Genomic DNA, 19,587 nt, shown 5'->3' with positions numbered 1-19,587 from the left:
ACTTCCTGCTATATCCCTTGTACCCCTAGGAGCCTTTCCTTGTAATAAAGGTAAATAGTTTAGTAAAACCAACCAGGATAGCAACTAGTATCTGGCAGTGTATACAACATTCAACACCCATAGTTCTCTACCTGTCTGATGAAAGGAGAGAGGCGTGTTTCCTTATCACAACCCTAGGCCCCAGATTGGTCAGTATAATTACATTATTTCATTCTTTATGGAAGTTTAAACAAAACCTTTGGGTAGGGGATGTCTCCTTCCTTCAGATAGCTAGGATGCAAAAAATGTCTTTTGAGAGGATTCTGGGTTCTAGCATTCCTTCTCACGAGAGAGTATTTTTATGTCCAATTCTAGTCAATGCCATACAGAAAATGAGATAGGCAGGGTGGAGGGAGGGGTCATTCTCAGTGATTTCACAGGCCTTAGGAACATGATTATTTCAACCAAAACACATTAAATATACCAGGAATGGACAAGCTCTGGTGCTTATCCAAAATCTGTCATGAGGGTAACATCACAGCAGTTCACCAATGCCAGCTGGATCTCCCAAGAGTTAATTAGATGATAAATAAGTTTAATTCTTTTTAATGGAAAACTTAAAACACTCAATGAGCTATAGAACTACAAAAACATTGTGCTCACATTTTCAAATCAAAAAATCCATTCTAATCCTATCATTTTGGGGAAAAAGACTTAATTGACTGTTCACTACCTCAGACTGCTGGTAACTGGTGTGTGTGGTTAAATGGAGGGCAATAACTCACTATTGGGATGCTCAGTTGCCATCTAAGTAATGCTAATGTTACCTTCCAAGTCATAAGTCTCCTCCAACTGGACTTGGCTGGGGGAGGGTACGTCTGGGGGTGGGAAGGCAGGGGCAGTACTTTTAGGGAGTCTAATCAATTTCCAAACAGCTCATACCACTTTGTAAGTATGTGCTTCATCTCTGCCAACTAAATCACAAGACTGTTGAAGGCAGGAATTCTTATTAATTAACTCCTTAATTAATTATTAATTAATGGTAGTTACAGCTGCCAGTGGCTAGTTCCCCATGAGCTCTAACACTGGGAAATTATTTTTTTTTTCTCTTCGGCCCACCACTTGCACCATGGTGTGGCTAGTACGGGGTCTTATACATGCTCGGTGCTCTATAACTGGGGCAGACTGACAAACTGCCATTGTGTTGTCAGATTCTGGCATCTTTGCAAATGTCATCCAGAGCTGTGAACACCCAGAGCTCTAATGATTTCGGATTCTGTTAACTGCTTTGCCAATATTCATAGATGGGAAGTCTATTAGAGTTGTTTGTCCATGAAAATGCACTAGTGATTTGCACCAGTGCTGAAAGAATCAATTCCAGGAAGTATTGCAGTGAAAAAGTCATCTGGCCCCAAACTGGATTCAGTAGCAAAGATATGTGGGGACCAGATTTCTTCATCCTTAAACTCCTCTTGGCCACAGGGTTAAGGTTAAGGAAGCCAGCTCAGAAGGGATGATACCCAGCTCAATATCAGCTTTCTGACAGGAGGTGATGATAAAGAAGAGAGAAGTAAAATGAAAAAATAGCAGTAGAGAGTATATACCAAAAGTGTAAGGTCAGCTATGGATTGTAATTGTTAAGGATGAGTATACAAGGCAAGGGGCAGTTAGGTGGCACAGTAGATAGAGTGCAGGGCCTGGAGTCAGGAAGACTCATCTTCCTGAGTCAAAATCCAGCCTCAGACACTTATTAGTTGGGTGATCCTGGGCAAGTCACTTAATGTTGTTTGCCTCAGTTTCCTCATCTGTAAAATGAGCTGGAGAAGAAAATGGCAAACCACTCCAGTATCTTTGTCAAGAAAACCCCAAATGGGGTCATGAAAAGTTGGACACAAATGAAAAAAGTGGTGTCAAAACTGGTATAAAGTATTGAAAGGTGCAGGATTTTAACTCTAGGTTGTGGGTTGGGGGGTGTGGTTCATCTCAGGGATTTACTGCAGTTTTACCCTGAGCATGGATTCAATCTCCCTTGGACCAAGCCCCAATTCTTTATTCCTACTCCTACCACTCTAAAACGAGCCCTGAATACTATCCATGAGGACTATTGCAATTGTTTTCTGACAGGTTTTCCTGCCTCCATTCTCTCCATTCTTCAATCCATCACTTATACCATTGCCAAAATAACCTTTAAATTTTTTTTTTCAAATTCAGAGATATGGTTATGCCTCTCCTCTGCTCAAAAATCTTCAGTGGCTCCCTACTGCCTATCAGACAAAGTTCAAACTTCTTTGCCTGGCATTCAAGTCTATCCACAATTTGACACCTCTCCCTCTATATTTCTAGCCTTTTTTCATGTAACTCCTCTCTATACCCTCTATGGGTCCAGGGACATTTTTACTACTCTTTGATGTATGAACACCCCCTTTGCTGCTCTTCTGTTTTCACACCTCTGGTACCCCTATGCTTGGTAAGTCCTCCCTCCCTCCCTCGCTTCACCTGCTGAATTCCTAGCCAACCTTCAAAGCCCAACTTACATGCCATCTCAACCTTTCCCTGATACTGGTGTCAATAAAAACTGTTCTCTTTGGTCCTCAAATAACATTCTGCTTTGTACTTCTCTGTTGCATTTCGCAGGTCTCATTGTCTCTCCTAGTTATCTATGTTTGTTTTTTGTCCTTCTACTGCACTATAATATAAATTCCATGAGGGTGGGGATCATGTCCTATCTAAACTCTGTATATCCCCCAGCACCTACAGTTTACAGTTCTTTGTTTACAATAGATACTTATTAAGTATTTGATGAATGAATTCTTATCTAAGAAGGGTGGAATACACCCCACCAAATTCCCTGATCTCTGTTTCATTGACCCCTGGACTGAGTAGACTACCATAAGCCCAGGATGCTCCTTTGCTAAATGAATTGCCTCAATCGGGAATATTGCAACAGCCATCTGGAGGCAGGTTTGCATATTCACAGCTTCACAACCAGTCCCAGTGAGACATCTAGAGTAGGCCCTGTGCTGTGTTTCTGTTTCACACCTCACTCCTCTACATATTGTCAGAGACTCCAGTCCCAAAGGCAGAGACCAGATTATTGCTGGCAGGAAATCAAACTTTGAATTCTATTCCAGTCAACAAAAGATACCATTCTATCACAATCACCTGTACAAGAGGCATGATACAGTGGAAAGAGGACTGGCTCTGGGGCCAGGTGACTTGAGTTCAAATCCCATCTCTAATGCTTACTACCTGCATGACCTTGGGCAAGTCACTTGGGCTGACCTGGTTAGCCTCTGAGGTTCCTTTCAGCTCTAGGTTTATAATCCAATGATAGACCTCAAGATCTTAACGATCAGAAATAGGGACCATATCTCTATTGTTTCACAGCTATTCCAACAGGAAAGGAAAAGGTGGCTCCCCATGCTCAGTCACAGAGGGTCTCCATCAATTCTTTAGCACCTCTCATGGGCCACAGAATTAACTCAAAGACATAAGCCCTTACCCAGCTGTTCCTTTGATAAAATCAGATGTCTTCTGGCATAGGAGTTTGGTTTTCCAGGAACACAGGGGAATCCTAACAGGTCTATAATGATCACCAGAAACTACACCCAGAATTTGTGGTTCCTTTGCTGTGGACGTTTGTTTGTTTGTTTGAACACTCAATTCTGTGGAGAAGGCTGGGAATAACAGGGTGCAGAGCCAGGAAAAGTGCGGGCAGACTTGGATAGGCTGTTTGACAAAGATGTCTTTCAAGCTTAACTTCTCTAGCCCTCCACGTCCTCTGACGTGGCAGACAGTGCCACGCAGAACTATGCTTTCACACCAAATGTCCAAGGCCACGTGTTACCCACACCTCAGCACTTCCAGATTGGAAACTGGCAATCAGAGAAGATAAGTGAGGAGAAATGTAAGATTATATGGATTGCACATTTAGAGCTGGAGGGGACCACAGAGGTCATTTTGTCCAAGTTCCTTATTTTCTAGATAAGGAAACTAAAGCCTATAGATGTCGGGTAACTTGCCCAAGGTCCCAGAGTTAGTAAATGGTAAAGCTGGGATAGGAATTCAGCTCTATTTACTCCAGTGCCAGCTTTCTTTCTACTGCTTGCTCCACAAAGATTTCCATTGCTGTCGGAGCCATATAACAATCCTCCCGTAAAAAAAAAGCTCCTTCCCTTCTTCCCATCTACCCTTCATTTTCAAAGAAGGCCATGACATCAGGAAGGTGATGCCATGACATGCAAGTGAATTGGATTTAAGTGAGGGAGGGCTGAAAGTCCTCCAAAGTCACCAGCCTCACTCTCTCCTCCAGAGCCATCTGGGTCCAGTGGCAAGATATAGATCAGGATGACTGGAGATGGACCGGGAAACCTTGGCCTTTTAAGGCCTTTAACAGGTCTTTAACAGGTCTTGGTTTGACTGAGGCTACATCCTTTCAGTGATTAAATCTAGGTAAGAAATGATGCCTCACTAGAACATAACCCATACCTCACTCTAATTTCCGCTAATAAATCTAGCATTCACACCGATTTCTCCTTCTGAATTCCTGCAGCATTTACTGTCTAGACTAAATAATTTGGTTTTTTGTTAGCTATGGTCTTGTCTTCTCCAAATAAAGTTCAATACTGTTGAAGGTAAGGACTACACATCATGCCCTCTGTGGCATCCTGCCTCTCTTAAATATCCTACAACATCCAACTGTCTGTAGCAATTATGCATTATTTTTTTTCTTTTCAGGAGTATTTGCTTCTTCTCATCTAGACTATGGACCCCTTAGAACAGGCTTTGTATTGTAGTCATCTTTTCTCTTCCTCATAATGTCTAGCACATAATCTTGCACAAAAGCACATTTAACATACTTGTAGCCTGGTTTCAAAAAAAATCCAAACCCTAATTCACAGATTCTAATAAATGCAAAGCATCTTCACTATGGACCTCAGATGCCAAGGATTTAATACCACCCAAAGCCTTACCAGGGGCCAGTCAGACTCCTTCCATAGACACATGCTGGTCCTCAAAGTCTAGGCCTTTGGGCATCAAAATTATGACTCCCTGTGACCTGTGAATCTGACTACATGCACTTCGTGCGAAGTGAGAAGAGAGAAAAAACATAATAATGCAGTTTTTCCCAGCCCCACTAGATGTCAGACCTAAATTGTGGCTACTGCTGGTACCTACAGGAACATGCTATGGAGAAGTGAACCATGGAGAAATGTGTGTGCGTGGTGGGAGGGAAAGTCAGGGGATGTCATAACAAGATAACCTAGATTCCTTTTTTTTTTTCTACTGACTTAGAAATTCATCTCTTACTCTCAAGGTATTTACATGAAAAAATAGTACTGATTTGTCCTGGGGCTCAGGAAATGAGTGTTTTTAATAACCAGAGAGAGATGAAGTGAGTTATTGGGGCCAATGATAAATTCCCCAAAGGAAGTAGGGGGAATTAAATGCAGGAAAGTAGGGCAGTCGATGTGTGATTTCCAACCCAGCATTGTTCCTATAGGTATAAACTAGGGCTGTGTACTGCCTTGGTACAGTTCCGGTTTCACAAGTCAGCCCTAATTCAAGCTCAGTGAAGCAGGGCTGGGGATAGTATTTTCCAATAGAACCAACCCATCCCCAACACTCGAGAGGAGCAATCCTAGACACAGAGATGGGGAAATATTCAGATGAACCTCCTCTTCCAAGAAGCCTCCCTGATTTCCATGACTACAAGAAATCTTTCTTTCACATGATGGCCCAGCATATTATCCTGCCAACTAATTTCCCCTGCAAGACTAGGAGCTTTATTAAGGTTAGAGACAGCATCTTATTTATCTCTGAATACTTTCCAGAGTTTAGAACCATTCCTTTAAAAAATGATTATTAAATGAATGAATGAGCCCATGAAAACACAGTTAACCCAAACTTACCCTCTCTCCAGGATCACCCACTTGACCTGTTGGGCCAGCAGTCCCTGGAGGTCCTGGAAGCCCCTAACAAATAATATGAAAGAAGGATAGTGTCACCTCATTGTAAGCTAGAAATCTCATATTGCCCCCTTTCCCATTCCCTCAGTGGCAAAGAACAGTAAGGAAAGAAATTTAGAGGTTTATTTTTTTCCCCAGACAGGCCAGAGGAGCACCACCCATCCCTATAAAGTTTTCCCTTTCTCATCTCCTTCCCCAGGAAACAGAAATCCAAGCTTCCTCAAGTTCATTATTTCTTTTTCTTCAATTTGCCCCACTCTACAAGGAGTAGAATCCTCACTACCACATCATTACAGAAGAACAGATGCAGTTTGCTACTTACAGCAGGGCCTTCTGGGCCAGGGGGGCCTTCAATAAGCATTCCCTGAAAAAGAAACAGACAAGAATAGGGGATTCTGAAGCCACAAAACACATATTTCACACACACCCCCAATCCATCTCCAAGAGGCAATATCCACCAGGGGCTTCTGAGACCAATGCGGATGGATGCCAGTGGCTCAGAGTGCCTCTGGAAACCGAAGGACAGGGTTTTCTGTCTCCCCAACCCAACCACATGCTTAGGCGTCTCTAGTGGTTTCCATTGTCTCCCCTTCCGAGTTCTATGCAGTGATTAGCCACATGTGTCTCTGTAATTAAGGGGCTGCGGTAGGTGGGGGATAATATAATGTTACTCTATGGTTTTTATGCACATATTAATCCATTTATATAACATGAATCTGCAGAATGCCAATCACTAGACTAGCAGGTTTCCTTTCAGGGTAGGGAAAAAAAAGAAACTTTAAAATCCAAAGAGAGAAATGAGGTCTTTCTGTAGAGTCTGAGGAATCCACATCTGTCTTTATACAAGATCCCCAAGTCTCATTCCAAGCCCTTGTTTCCCACCCTCCCACCCTCTCTTCAGAGTCTGGTTGTTTCCCCTTTCAGGATGAAAATCAGTCCATGAACTCTAGCACAGGCCTGGTGAGAAGGAAGCCTGAGGGATCTGGTTACACTTTACCCCAGGACACGGGGCTCCTCAGAGGTCAGAGTTGATGGGAAGGTCATTTCATGGTGGCTCAGGGCCAGAAATAGAAAGAAGAAAGGGGAGAAAAAGAGTATAAGGTTGGTGTCAGTCACTGTGAGTAACTTTGTCTCCCTGCTTAGAGGAAGGGGAGGAGAAATAAGTAGGATTCTGGCCTATGGGGCTCTGTTTGTTAGAGCATTAAGGGATCTCGGTACACAGAACATTAGAGCAAAGAATATCAGAGCTAGAAAGGACCTTAGAACATAGCATCTTGCATCACAAAATGGCAGCCCTAGAAGGAGCTTTAAACCATAGGATGTTAGACTGTAAAATGTCAGTGCTCGAAGGAACCTTAGAACACAGAATGCCAGAACATGGAATGTGAGAATTAGAAGAGACCTTAGAAATCATCTAGTATAACTGCCTTATTTTACAAATGGAGAAACTGAGATCCAAATAAAGGAAGTGATTTGATTGAGCCTTCCCCTTCATTAATAATCTAATTTTCTCCTAGGGAGTAACTTGGATTTATAGACAGATCGTTTGAGGCCCTGACAACTAGGGAATAGATGAATAAATTGTGATGGAATGGAATACTATAATCCTGTAAGAAGACAAGTATGAACAATATAAAGAAATATTGAAAGACATATAAAGTGATATCAAGCAAAGAAATCAAAATTAGAAGAGCATGAACACTGACTATATTAAAGAAAAGAACAAAAAAATGGCAACAAAACTTTAGAAGTGAATGGATAGAAAAGAAATAAGAAGGAAACCTAGAACACATTATTAGTACTCTTGTTTTCTTCCTTTTTAGGATCAAAATGCAAATAGTTTAGTTTTTATGAAGGGTTTGATTCCATATGTGGTTTGTTTATTTTTTTAATACTTGTTGAGCATTATTAATTTTATGAAGAATATTTTAAATCAATAAAAAAATGAAATATTCCAAATACCCTTGGAAGGGGTAAAAATCACATCTGGGCAACTGAGATAATGAGCTCTATTTAGTAGGCTTGCTGTATGCCCACTTAGCTACCTCAACAGGGCTCACCAGGCCTCTTTCTAGAAGCCAACAGTACAGAATTGCAATTTGTTTACACAGATGCACACACAAAGAAATATTTGTACATATTATATACACAGAATAAGTTCATCCAAGCAACTTCATAAATCCCAGCTTCATTCTTTCCAACAAGAAGGAATCTTCCACTTAGGCCAACACCAGACAAAAAGACTCAGAGACTAGCCCCAACACTGAAAGAATCCAGGGAAACTGCAGCTTTCTTAGTACATCCATTGACATGATCAAGTAACCAAGGGTTTAATTTGTTGGGATCTTGTAAGAACTCTGATCTGGGACCTTTTTGTGAAGGACTTTTGTGTGGAAAGAAATTAGAAATGCTCACTAAGCTTATTATCAAAACTAATAGATTATTAGGCTGGAGACCAATAGTGACCTATTGCCTTACAATGATATTTCTGTTCCTAGCTTAATGCTTGCTCATTTCCCTGATGGAGTCTGTCTTCATTTAGATGCCCAGCATATCAAAATGATGTTTTGAAAAGAAATGATCATACATAGGCAAGCTCAACAAATATAACCAGAGATGTGCTAATTGCTCTTAATGAAAGTTAGCAACTAGTCATTAAATAAACATTTAGAAGAGATCAGAAGAGTCAGCTTTGATTATGTTTGGTAGAAACAATGACCAGAAAACAATGTAAACCCCAATGAAAGGATAGCAGAGGATACAATTCTAAGAGGGTCTGCTGGCTTTTCCCAGTTCTGGAGATGACAGAGGCAATTATGGAAAGGTTTGCTATTCCAGAGAGACAATTGAAGCCTTTGGGCTTTTGAAAATACAAAATAACTAGGACACCTCCCATCCCTGGAGGACTTTCCTTGGGAAGCACAATGCCCCTCAACTTCGGCCTGCTGAGCAACATGCCCTTATAAGGAGTCTCAGAGCCTTCCAGAAAGCCCTATTAGGTGTCGCATCTATATGGGAAACCTCAAAAATAATCCCCTGTAAAAATGGAGGGTGCTCTCTGGCTACAGCATCCAGTAGGTAGTCATGTGATTCAAAAGAGAGTAAGCCCTTGAGAGGAAGATCTAAGGTTAGAGGTTTGTATGTGTTTTTGTGGAGGAAGTAAGGGGAATTGTTAGGGAGATGGTAAAGAGTTGGGGGGGGAGGGGAAGAAGGGAAAGCCCTAATTAGCTAATTCATGATACAAGCATTCTTGGCATCTCTCAGGATTCAGCCATCTGTTTATATGGAGCTGAGACTTCAGGGACATCTGGAGAAACTCCAGGTTGATAAATTCTAACTGTTTACATTATCTCCTCCAATGGGACTAACCAAGCAGGCAATGGACATTGCAAATAGGATGGGGGGTGGGGAAGGAGGAGCCATATTTCAAGAAGTCATTGCTGAGGGCAGGGGGGGAGGGAAACCCTGCCTTAAGTGAATCCAGATGGCCATTTAAAAGAAATAATAAGTTGAAATGCATTTTCTGGGTACATTTATTTTTGCTTCTACTTTTGCAGCTCTATCTACCAATCACTCTTGTCTGCCACCTTCTCTAGTTTTACTCCCAAAGGAGAATACCCCACCAGAATCCTTAGCATCCCCTCTCTATTTCCTATCCCCAGAAGCCATATCTACATTTCTCAAAACAGAGTGCTAATGAGCTACATGGATAATTCAAATGGTTGTTTTTTCTAAGAAATTGGACCAATGTAGACTTGCCTATATGATGTCATTAAGTCAATAATCCTCCATTTAACCTAGTCTCATTACTCACTAACAAGGATAATCCTCAACACTTTACTAGTTACATTATATATCCCAATCCAGTTTGACCATTCTTGCAAACAATGGGGGCCCCAAGGAAACAACCAAAAGTCAAGGGCAAGTTCTCTCAAAGATAAGCCATCGTGTTGCAGACTGGGAAGAGATTGCAGCAAATCTAAGCTTCCTAGTGAGTGACAAGCACAGCCCAAAAGAGGGAGAAGCAACATTTGGTCTTGTTTCCTTTCTGGCAGTAGATGCCAGTATTTGAAACTAGCTCCACCAGCCAAATTCTTTTGGGATGATTCTGCTTGAGCTGATTGCCATTCCCCACCCCCCACCCCAGGCCCATCCCTTGAGCTTGCTTTGTAATTTTTCAAATTGGACACATGGGGCAGTTTGCTTTTTACCATTTTCCTTCAGCTTCTTTGCATACCCCTGCTCCGAACAGGCCTGGCTACTTTCCATGGACCTGCAGGGTGGTCACTGGGGTAGAGAGAGGGGATACCCCAACAGAAACCAAGGATAGGTTTGTCTAGTAGTTCACAGCCTGAAGGTTATAAAAGGTCCAGCCCCCGGTGAAGGTCACCTGTCAGGAATAAGACATACAGCACCAGGAGGGGCTGCTATTTCATGACTGGCGTTTGGTTCAGTCAAATAAGGGTTATAAGTTCTTGGTGGGCATCAAGCATGACATTAGAACCTGGGTTGCTAAAAACTAATTTAAGGCAGAATTCCTTAATTTGGGGTCTGTGAAATTCTTTAAAAAATTTTTTTGTTAATTTTAAAAAACGGTATCCCAAAATTCTTACCGCAGCTTTAAGCTTGGCTTAAAACTGTAATTGGTTTATTTACAAGTCCCCAGTATTTTATTTTATGCATTTAAGAACATTATTCTGGCAAGTGGTCTATAGGCTTGACCAAACTGCCAAAGGTGTCCAGGACACAGAACAATGTTAAAAAAATCTTTGTTCTAAGGACTTCGAAGAGAAAGAAAATTCACCCACCACTGTAAGAAGCCTGAAGGCAAATGAAGAGTGGAAAAACCCAAAGGCCAAGCAGACTTTTTTGTACCTCATGCTTTGGTTTTCTGGTTTCTGGTTTCTGGTTTCTGGTCAGATAAATTACTATCAAGATGAGAGCTTCTCATTCAATCTTCCCAGCTCCCATCTCTGGAGGCACCAGGGTGGTGCAACAGATAGAGCACTGGGCCTAGAGTCAGAAAGTTCTTAGTTCAGATCAGGACTCAGACACAGACTAGCTGTGTGACCCTAGGCAAGCCACCTTACCACTTATCTGCCTCAATTTCTTCAACTGTTAAACGGGGAATAAAGGTACCTACTTCCAAAGGTTGCAGTGAAGATCAAATGAGACAAACTATAAAATGTGCTTAGCACAGTGCCTGGCACAAAGTGGGCCCTTTATAAATGCTTATTTCCTTCCTTCTTTCATTCTTTCCTTCCTTTTTTCTTTCTTTCCTTCCTTCCCTTGCTTCCTTCTTTCCTCTCTTCTTCCCTCCCTCCTTCTTCCCTTCCTTCCTCCCTTCCTTCCTTCCTTCCTTCCTTCTTCCCTCCCTTCATTCTTTCATCTCTCCTTCCCTCCCTCTTTCCTCCCCTCCTCCCTTCTATCTCTCTCTCTCTTTCTTTCTTTATTTTTCTTGTGATAACTAGCAAAAACCTACATTGAAAACATAATGCCTTTTGACCCTGGCATCCCTCTGGGCACAAGCTAGGTTCTATGTGACATAGTCCAACACAGAGACCAGAGGGAGTGTAGACCACTGTGAGCGTGCCAGGGATGGTCACAGGAACCCAGGCAAAGAAGGGGCATAAATTGATCATAAGAGCATACAATTTACAAAGCAAGAAAAGACCATAGATATCAGATGATCCCAGATTTGGAGCTGTAAGGGACCTTAGAGGTGACCTAGCCCAACTCTCATTTAAATGACGAGGAAACCGGGGCTCATGGGAGTGACTCGTCCAAGGTCCCATAGGGACTAAGTGGCCCAGACAGTATTCAAGAACAGATCTTGGTCTCCAAATTCAGATTTTTTTTCCCTACGTTGATACACAGCAGCAGAGAGTTTCCAATCCTAGCCAATGTTTGGAAAACTCTTTGAATTCACAAAGTAGGCACTTTGGGCCCAGGAACACCCTCTTACATTGGTCTCTACTGTGCTGCTATTCAAGACCTAGCCCCAAGCCTGTGGCTGGTCTCCTTTGCAGGGAAGGCCATGCATCATCCCTTCTTGAATCTTAGCACAAGTGAAACGTGGCAGGATGGATGGACTCCGGAATCCTGGCTCCCTCTCAACTCTCCAGCTCCCTAGCCCCAAGCAGACTTAACCCAGGGCCGGCACTCCCACTGTGAAAGCTCTAACAGGCCACGCCCAGTGTTCTGAGCTACTTGGCACCATTCCCCTGGCTTCTTACTCTACAGAGGTCCTGACCACAACTGTTAAAGAACATTGAAGATTTCAGCAGGTCTGTAATCCTCATCCCAGACCCTTTTGCCCAACTACCCCCCACTCTCCCCAAAGCCACAAACAGCTGGCCCACTGATACTTAAAGAGGGGTTCTGGAACCACGTGTAAAAATCTTATTTCCCCAATTTCATTATGAACTCATTGAGAGGAGGAACTAGGTCTTATACTTCTCTGGAAACCCCCAACAGAGCTTAGTATATCATTTGTCAAATAGTAGTTTCAATAGCCAAATCAACTCAATGAAGACTCATGAAGTATCTACTATGTGCAGCTCTATGTTATGTGTTGTGGATACAAAAATAGATACCACATAGATTCTGTTCTCACGGAACTTAAAATCAAATGTAGAGAAGCCAAGGACACAGATAACTATGATTCAAGAGTGAGATGTTTAAGAGCAAAGGAGATGTCTAGCCCAAGTGCTATGAGAAATTCAAGGAGAGAGAAATCACTTTCACTTATGGAGGACAAGGACGGCTTCCTGGAAGTGACAGCACCTGAGTCGGGCCTTGAAAGAAGACAGGAACCTCAGCAGATGGATATGTAGAGATTAGAGACATCATGGGTCTATTCTAGGAATGAAAAGTCACCTATCCATGAGGATAGAGATAAAAGAAGCTGAGAAGAGAATGGAGGATGGATAGTAGCTGACGTGGACTGAGACATAGAGAATGTTCCCAGTTATATAATAAGGCTGGATTAGGTAAGCTGAAAGAAGTCAACTGAAAGCCAGAAATAGATTCCAAGTAAATCCTGTTGATTGACTATTCTGGGCCTCAGGGTCTCCTCTATATGTTCTCCCTATAGACAGTACTTCTGGAATATTTATGTTTCTTACATAACATTGTGTAAGCTTTTCTTCATTCTGAATAAATTATTTACCTAGGAGATTCCTCATGTGTTGTCTCATCAAAATGCATTCTTCTCCTTCATTCTAATGAGGGTTTTAAGGTATAATGTTTTGACAGGTTTGCATGTTTACAACAATGACAAACTCTCAAAAAGAGCCACCACAAAGAACTGGAAATTGAGAGGATGCCCATCAATTAAGGAATGGCTGAGCAAGTGGTGGTATATGAATGTAATGGAATAATATTGTGCTATAAGAAATAATGAAGAGGTGGATTTCTACATGAACTGATGCTGAATGAAGTGAGTAGAATCAGGAGAACAGTGTACACAGTAAAGGCAACATATGCGATGATTAACTTTGATAGACTTAGATCTTCTCAGCCATACAATGATCCAAGAAAATTCCAAAGGACTTTTGATGGAAAATGCTAACCATATCTAGAGAAAGAACTATGGAGTCTAAATGCAGATTGAAGCAGACTATTTTCACCTTTTTTTTGTTTTTTTTCTTTCTTGTGGTTTTTCCCTTTTGTTCTGATTCTTCTTTCACAACATGACTAATGGGGAAATATGTTTAACAAGATTGTACATGTATAACCTCTTTCAGATTGTTTGCTGTCTTGGGGAGGGGGAAAGGGAGAAAAATTTGGAACTCAAAATTTTACAAAAATGAATGTTGAAAATTATCTTTACATGTAATCAAGAAAAAAAATACTATTAAGGAAAAAAAGAGTCCCCAGCCCCTCTGATGGCATCATCTTCCAATGAGGAGGGCAATCTGGAGGGACCACATGGAGAGTGAACCCTCTCAGTGAGTTTTAAGAAGGAAGATGGAAGACACGCTTACCGGCTCAATGATTGCAGGCTCTCCTTTTTGTCCTTTCTCACCTCGGGGTCCTCCAATCTAGAATATGGAAAAGAAATATACACAGAAATATATAGAGATGAAATAAAATGCTATCCATAGAGTCCCTTTCACATGGCTATACATGGGGTCCATTTTATATGTCAGATAAAAGAGAGTGTTTAACAATAGAGGTTCTATCTCTGTGACTCAGAAAGCTCAAGGTTTAATGTGATGCACTTGAGAAAATATGCTATTTCATATATATATAATGTAACATATGACATATACAGAATATTTTACATATGTGTGTGTGTGATACATCTCTTCTGAAGGAAAATGCTGGGAACAGAGTTCAGCCAGGAAAGAGTTACTATGTCCTACAGAAGACTCAGGAATAATTAGACAGCATTCTCACCCCTTCATAGATTGTATCTTGGTTTGCAGGCATCCCTGGTCCAATCTCTGATGGGGAGATGGTGGGATCAAAATAGGGATCATAGTAATTGTCGAGATCCTTAATAGTTTCCACAGCAAAATCATTGTCTATGTCATCTCTGTCTTGATCCGGGTCTGGAAATGGTCCAGTCTAAAGAAAGCAATAGGAAAAACACAGCGATGAGTAACAGCAAGGGTAGCCATCTGTGTACTCAGAGTCCTTTCTGCAGAGCCCACAACCTCAGGAGCTGCATCAATGAGGATGGGGGTAGAGAAGCTCATGAATGATGGCTACAGTATGCAAGAGAAGATATTCCATCCCTACAGGAAATGATTCAATTGGATAAACATTTATTAAGAGTACTTATGGGTGAAGCATTGTACAATCATTAGCACTTGCGGATGCCATAGGCATCCATGGATTTATACAATATCAAGGCTGGAAGGGAACCTGGAGGTCATCTGGTCCCCTCATTTTATAGGTAGGAAATTAATACCCAGAAGAGTAAAAGTGCAATCCTGGTGGCATTTACCTCTCCATTGAAGGAGAAACAGGATATCATAACTCACACCTCTAGAGCTGGAAGGAACATTAATGGTCAACTTGTCCAACCAGCTCATTTTACAGATGAGGAAACAGAAGCCTTGAGAGACTAAGGGTCTTGTCCAAAGTCACGCAGGTAGTAAGTGGCAGAGGCAGGAGGCACCAGCCTCTAGATTCTGAGCTGCAGGCTGATCTAAGAGTCCTTTCTCTTTCTGTTGTACCATTCTGCCTCCCATATCAAAAGTAATCATTCTAACATTATTAATATAGATTTTGTCCATTAGTACATTAAATTTGTATAGTCCTTGACTTTTCTAAGCATTTTCTCACTCATTACCACATTTGATCTTGATAATAACATATTTATGTAGGCTTTAAGATTTACAAAGTGCTTTACATGTAGCTATTCAACTGATCCTCATAAAAATTTGAAAGGCAGGGCTCATTATGCCCATTTTATAGAGGAGGAAGTTGAGGCATATGAAATATACAGGGTCAAAGTAGTGTGAGTCAATGTCAGAACCAGAGCCAGCACCCAGATAGCTTAATTCCTAGCTCAAGGTTGTTTTCCATATTTGAGAACAGCTGCCTCCCCCCTATCCTGAGCCATATTGACAAATAACAGAACAGAAGTTACGTCGGTGGAGTTGGCGATGATAACAGTGCTGGTGGGGATCTCAGCTCCTCCAACAGTGTCAGTGGGCTGGTCAGGGCTATCCACACTCTCGTAGATATCCTCATAAGGGGGTGGTGTGTAGTATTCCTCATTGATTGGCCCATACTCGTAGTCACTCACTCCCAGGTTTGGGTCCTCTTTGTCATCCCTGTCATTGGTTTCAGGAACAGGTGGCGCGTCTGTCGGGGGTGGAGTCTGCTCCTAATAACCAGGTGCACATCAAAATACAGTCACTCAGAAAGCACACGCAAGAGACCTTAAGAGTCAAATGGTTAAATCGCTGAGGTATGATTTAGAGAACTGGAGTTAAAGAAAAAAAATCACAAATCGTTGCCTTTCCAATGATATTACATAAGGAGGGAGGGAGAGAATAAGCATTTATATGGAGCCTGCTATGTGCCAGGCTTTGTGCTAAGTGCTTCACAATTATCTCACTTAATCCTCACAACAACCTTGAGAGATATGTGTTGTTATTACTCTCTTTGGACAGTTTTAGAAACTGAGGCAGGCAGAGGCTAGGTAATTTTCTCAGGCTCACACAGGTAGTAAGAGTCTGAGGTTGGATTTGAACTCAGGTCTTGGTGATTCCAGGCCTAGAGCTCTATCCACTGCACCATCTAGCTGTTTCAATAGCACAATTAGCCAGACAGGTCAGCGAGCAGGAGACAAGGTAGACAGGGGTGGAACACTACCCAAACTAACCACAGTAATGCTCATGGTGAGTATTGGTTTTTAAATTGGAGAGCAGAGGATATTAGAGATGAGCTAGGCCTCAGAAATTGTTTTGTTTAACTCCCTCATTTTACAAGATGGGAAAAAATGAAGCCTAGAAAAGAGACAGGATCTGCCCGACTTTATATAGCACTTCATTAAGGGCAGAACCAAGACTACAATGCACATCTCCTGACTCCTCTTGTAGGATTCTTCACAATACTCTTTACTCATAGAACCCAACTTCCCCTTCACTTGCTTTTTATTACATGGATTCTGACAGACTGAGTTAAATCCAGATGTGTGCTAGAGCTCAATCCAACTGGCCTATGGGACTGTTTGATTTTCTGGGTGAGCATTTTTACTACAAATCTAGGCTTGGTTTACTGTTTTGTTGATTGTCTAGACCTAATAAAGTGTTAGTAATGCAAATTAAACTTAAATGCAAATTAATGCTTTTTTTTTTCTTTCTTTCTGGAGAGCCCAGTTGTCAAATACTTACCAACACACCTAGTATTTATCTATAAACAATGCCTGAGCTCAGCAGAAATATAACAGCAGGCTGGGGAATGAAGTCCTTACCAGACTGAGGGCCTAGTGATGGTACACTAATAATAATAAGAGGAATTTACAAAGCACTTTAAGGCTTCCAAAGTATTTTGCATTCATTATTTCATATGAGTTTCACAATACCTCAGGTTAAATCAGATCCTGAACAGTCACTGCTGTCTTCTTCCCCTCTCCCACCTCACCTACAAACTTAAGGCTAAACCATTTCACTGGCACAAGAATAAAGGCATATAGTTTACGAACATCACAATGCCTATCAAATGGGCCAATATAGGATCACCATCCACATGTCCTCTGCCCAGCTTTACACCTAAACCACGTTTCTTCTTTCTTCAAACTGTCTCACATTGTTCTCAGGCCCCCAGAGTTTTTAGACTTACACTGTTTAAGAAACTCTAAACCAGGAGAGAGGAAACAAGCCTGCACCCCTCCCTCTGTTTGACCCATACCTCAGCAATTTCTGTAGCTTCTCCAGCAGCTTCAATAGGCTTTTTGGTGGGGGTTGGGGCTTTTCCTGGATCATCAGGGTCTTCATAGTATGGATATTCATAGTAATATGTGTCACCATCTCCCTCTCCTTCTGGATACTGCAAAGAAATCACAGCAAGACTTTGAGAAGATAGGGCCCTCTGGAAGACATATTTCTGCTTTTTAAGGCCAAGGGAAGCTTTGTCTTTAGAGGACTTAAAAAAACACAAGACTTTTTTGGTTGTTATTGTTTTAGCAGGGGCAAGGTGTTTGCTGGAGATGGGCAGGGGGAGAGAGTAGTGGAAAAAAACCTTTAATAAACTTATCCTATATGGACAATAATTAATATTTTTCATGTTAAAAAATAAGAAACTATAAGCATGAAGTTATAAACACCAGCAACATGAAACCAAATCTTGTCTTTCTAAAATAGAGCCTCAAGTTGGACATAGGCTCATTCACAGGATTAGAGGATCATAAGATCATAAGCACTATTTTCTCCATTTTACAGATGAGTTAATTAAGTCTTTGAGAAGTCTTTGAGAAATGTCAGACCTGGAATTCTGAGTCTTACCCACATGGTGCCGTGGCATCACTGAGCCTTATTTTAAATATACTGGGAGGAACTTGGTATTTAGGTTCATTCTCTGGTGAATCATTTTGAGCTGGAAGAGACCTTGACTCCCTTCCAAATACCTTATTTTACAGATGAGGAAACTAAGGTCTGCACAAGTAAAATGATTTTCTCAGTATTATATACATAGTAAAGGTCTGAGGTGGGATTTAAACCCAGGTCTCCCTGCTGCCAAAGCCCAGAACTCTATCTACTACACTAAGTTCCCTCTGAATATTACTATCTCTCTCTCTATCTATCTATCTGTCTGTCTGTCTGTCTGTCTATCTATGTATCAGTCTATCTGTCTGTCTGTCTACCTATCCACACACACAAGTGCATGTGTATACATATGTGTGTATATATATATAGTACATATATTCACTAGGTCTTTATAATTAATGCTCTTTTGACTAAAACAAAAAAAACCTCTGATTAACAGGAAATCAAATATTTGGGAGATGTCTTGAGCCTTGATCAGACCCTATTGAGAATATTATATTTAATTCTCACCACCACATTTTCATGAGGTGCATTTGATTTAATTAAATAAGCATTTATTGTCTATTACATGCAGGTGAGCATCAGGGCTGGAACCCTGATAAGATGGAGTGTGTCCGAGGATATTTATTCTATATGAAATCTGAAGAAATAACTAGACTCAATGGCTGAAAGTTCTAAGATGGGAGATTTAAGTTTTAGAGATGTTCAACAGTAGGATAGACTATCTTAAGAAACCTGAAGACATTTAGAGATTGTTATGGGTGAAAAAAAAACATAAGATAGCCTATATACACTGGTTTAAACTGTAAAAAAAATGCATATTCATTGACAAGGACTGGGAAAGAATTTAGAGGGGTGTCAAGAAGAGTTAACAGTTGACTGGTTTATCACTTTAATAAAGATCCTTAAAAAGTTACTCCTATGATTTTTCTCTCTCCAAAAACCACTACCTCTACTCTAGATTTTCATCTTATTATAAAATGTTATGTGTTACAGTCAACGGTGTTGCTGTTTTAAGGTTCTTAAGGGCAGGGACATGTCTTAACTAAAATTTTTATCTCCCATAAACATTTGTATGTCCCACAATCTCTCACAATACAGCATTCTGTATGCAGAAGCATTTAATAAATGTTTATTGTATAGTAGCATTGTAAACTCCTAAACGAAATGTCTTTGATCAATTAACCAACCAACATATATGGAATGCTCAGCCCTATGGCTCCAAGCATGGGTTGGGGGGAGGAAAGAGAATCTAATGTTACCACTTGAATGAGATTGCCTGGTTAGACTTATTTCCAAAATAGAAAGTTTCTTGCAGTTTTCCAGGAGGTATTGGCTGTTTTTCCAACTACAATGCAACCCAGAAGCACTAAGCTACCCAGGTAACACCATCCTCTCCAGACTTGGGGGTTTGTGGGAAAAATGCAAAATAATTTGTGGCTTAGGCACCTACCTCCACATCCATAAAGCACCAGATGGCCCTTTGCTGGGCCCTGGCTGGTGAGGAATGTGGAGGGGAGTGTCAGGAAGAAGGGAGAGAGAAAAAAAGCCTCAGGTTCTAAACTCAGTTTTAGAGGCTGCATGAAGTAGATTTAAAATGATACAACCTGGGTTTTCATCATGGTTCTGCT

General features: G+C 41.2%; 1 protein-coding gene across 2 annotated transcripts in view; it reads right to left on the bottom strand.

Moving 5' to 3' along the window:
- COL5A1 (collagen type V alpha 1 chain) overlaps window positions 1–19,587 on the bottom strand; it is a 316,543-nt gene that overhangs the window by 133,934 nt on the left and 163,022 nt on the right. For both annotated transcript variants that reach the window (XM_036749195.1, XM_036749196.1), the window contains exons 6-11: window positions 17,322–17,459; window positions 15,553–15,792; window positions 14,352–14,522; window positions 13,937–13,993; window positions 6,271–6,312; window positions 5,892–5,954 (exon numbers count right to left, since the gene is read on the bottom strand). In XM_036749195.1, coding sequence (XP_036605090.1) covers window positions 5,892–5,954; window positions 6,271–6,312; window positions 13,937–13,993; window positions 14,352–14,522; window positions 15,553–15,792; window positions 17,322–17,459 — 711 coding nt within the window. The remainder of the gene's footprint in view (window positions 1–5,891; window positions 5,955–6,270; window positions 6,313–13,936; window positions 13,994–14,351; window positions 14,523–15,552; window positions 15,793–17,321; window positions 17,460–19,587) is intronic.

The sequence above is a fragment of the Trichosurus vulpecula genome, chromosome 3 (genome assembly GCF_011100635.1).
Source record: "Trichosurus vulpecula isolate mTriVul1 chromosome 3, mTriVul1.pri, whole genome shotgun sequence".
NCBI lineage: Eukaryota > Metazoa > Chordata > Mammalia > Diprotodontia > Phalangeridae > Trichosurus > Trichosurus vulpecula.
This window is presented reverse-complemented; position numbering and strand designations above follow the sequence as displayed.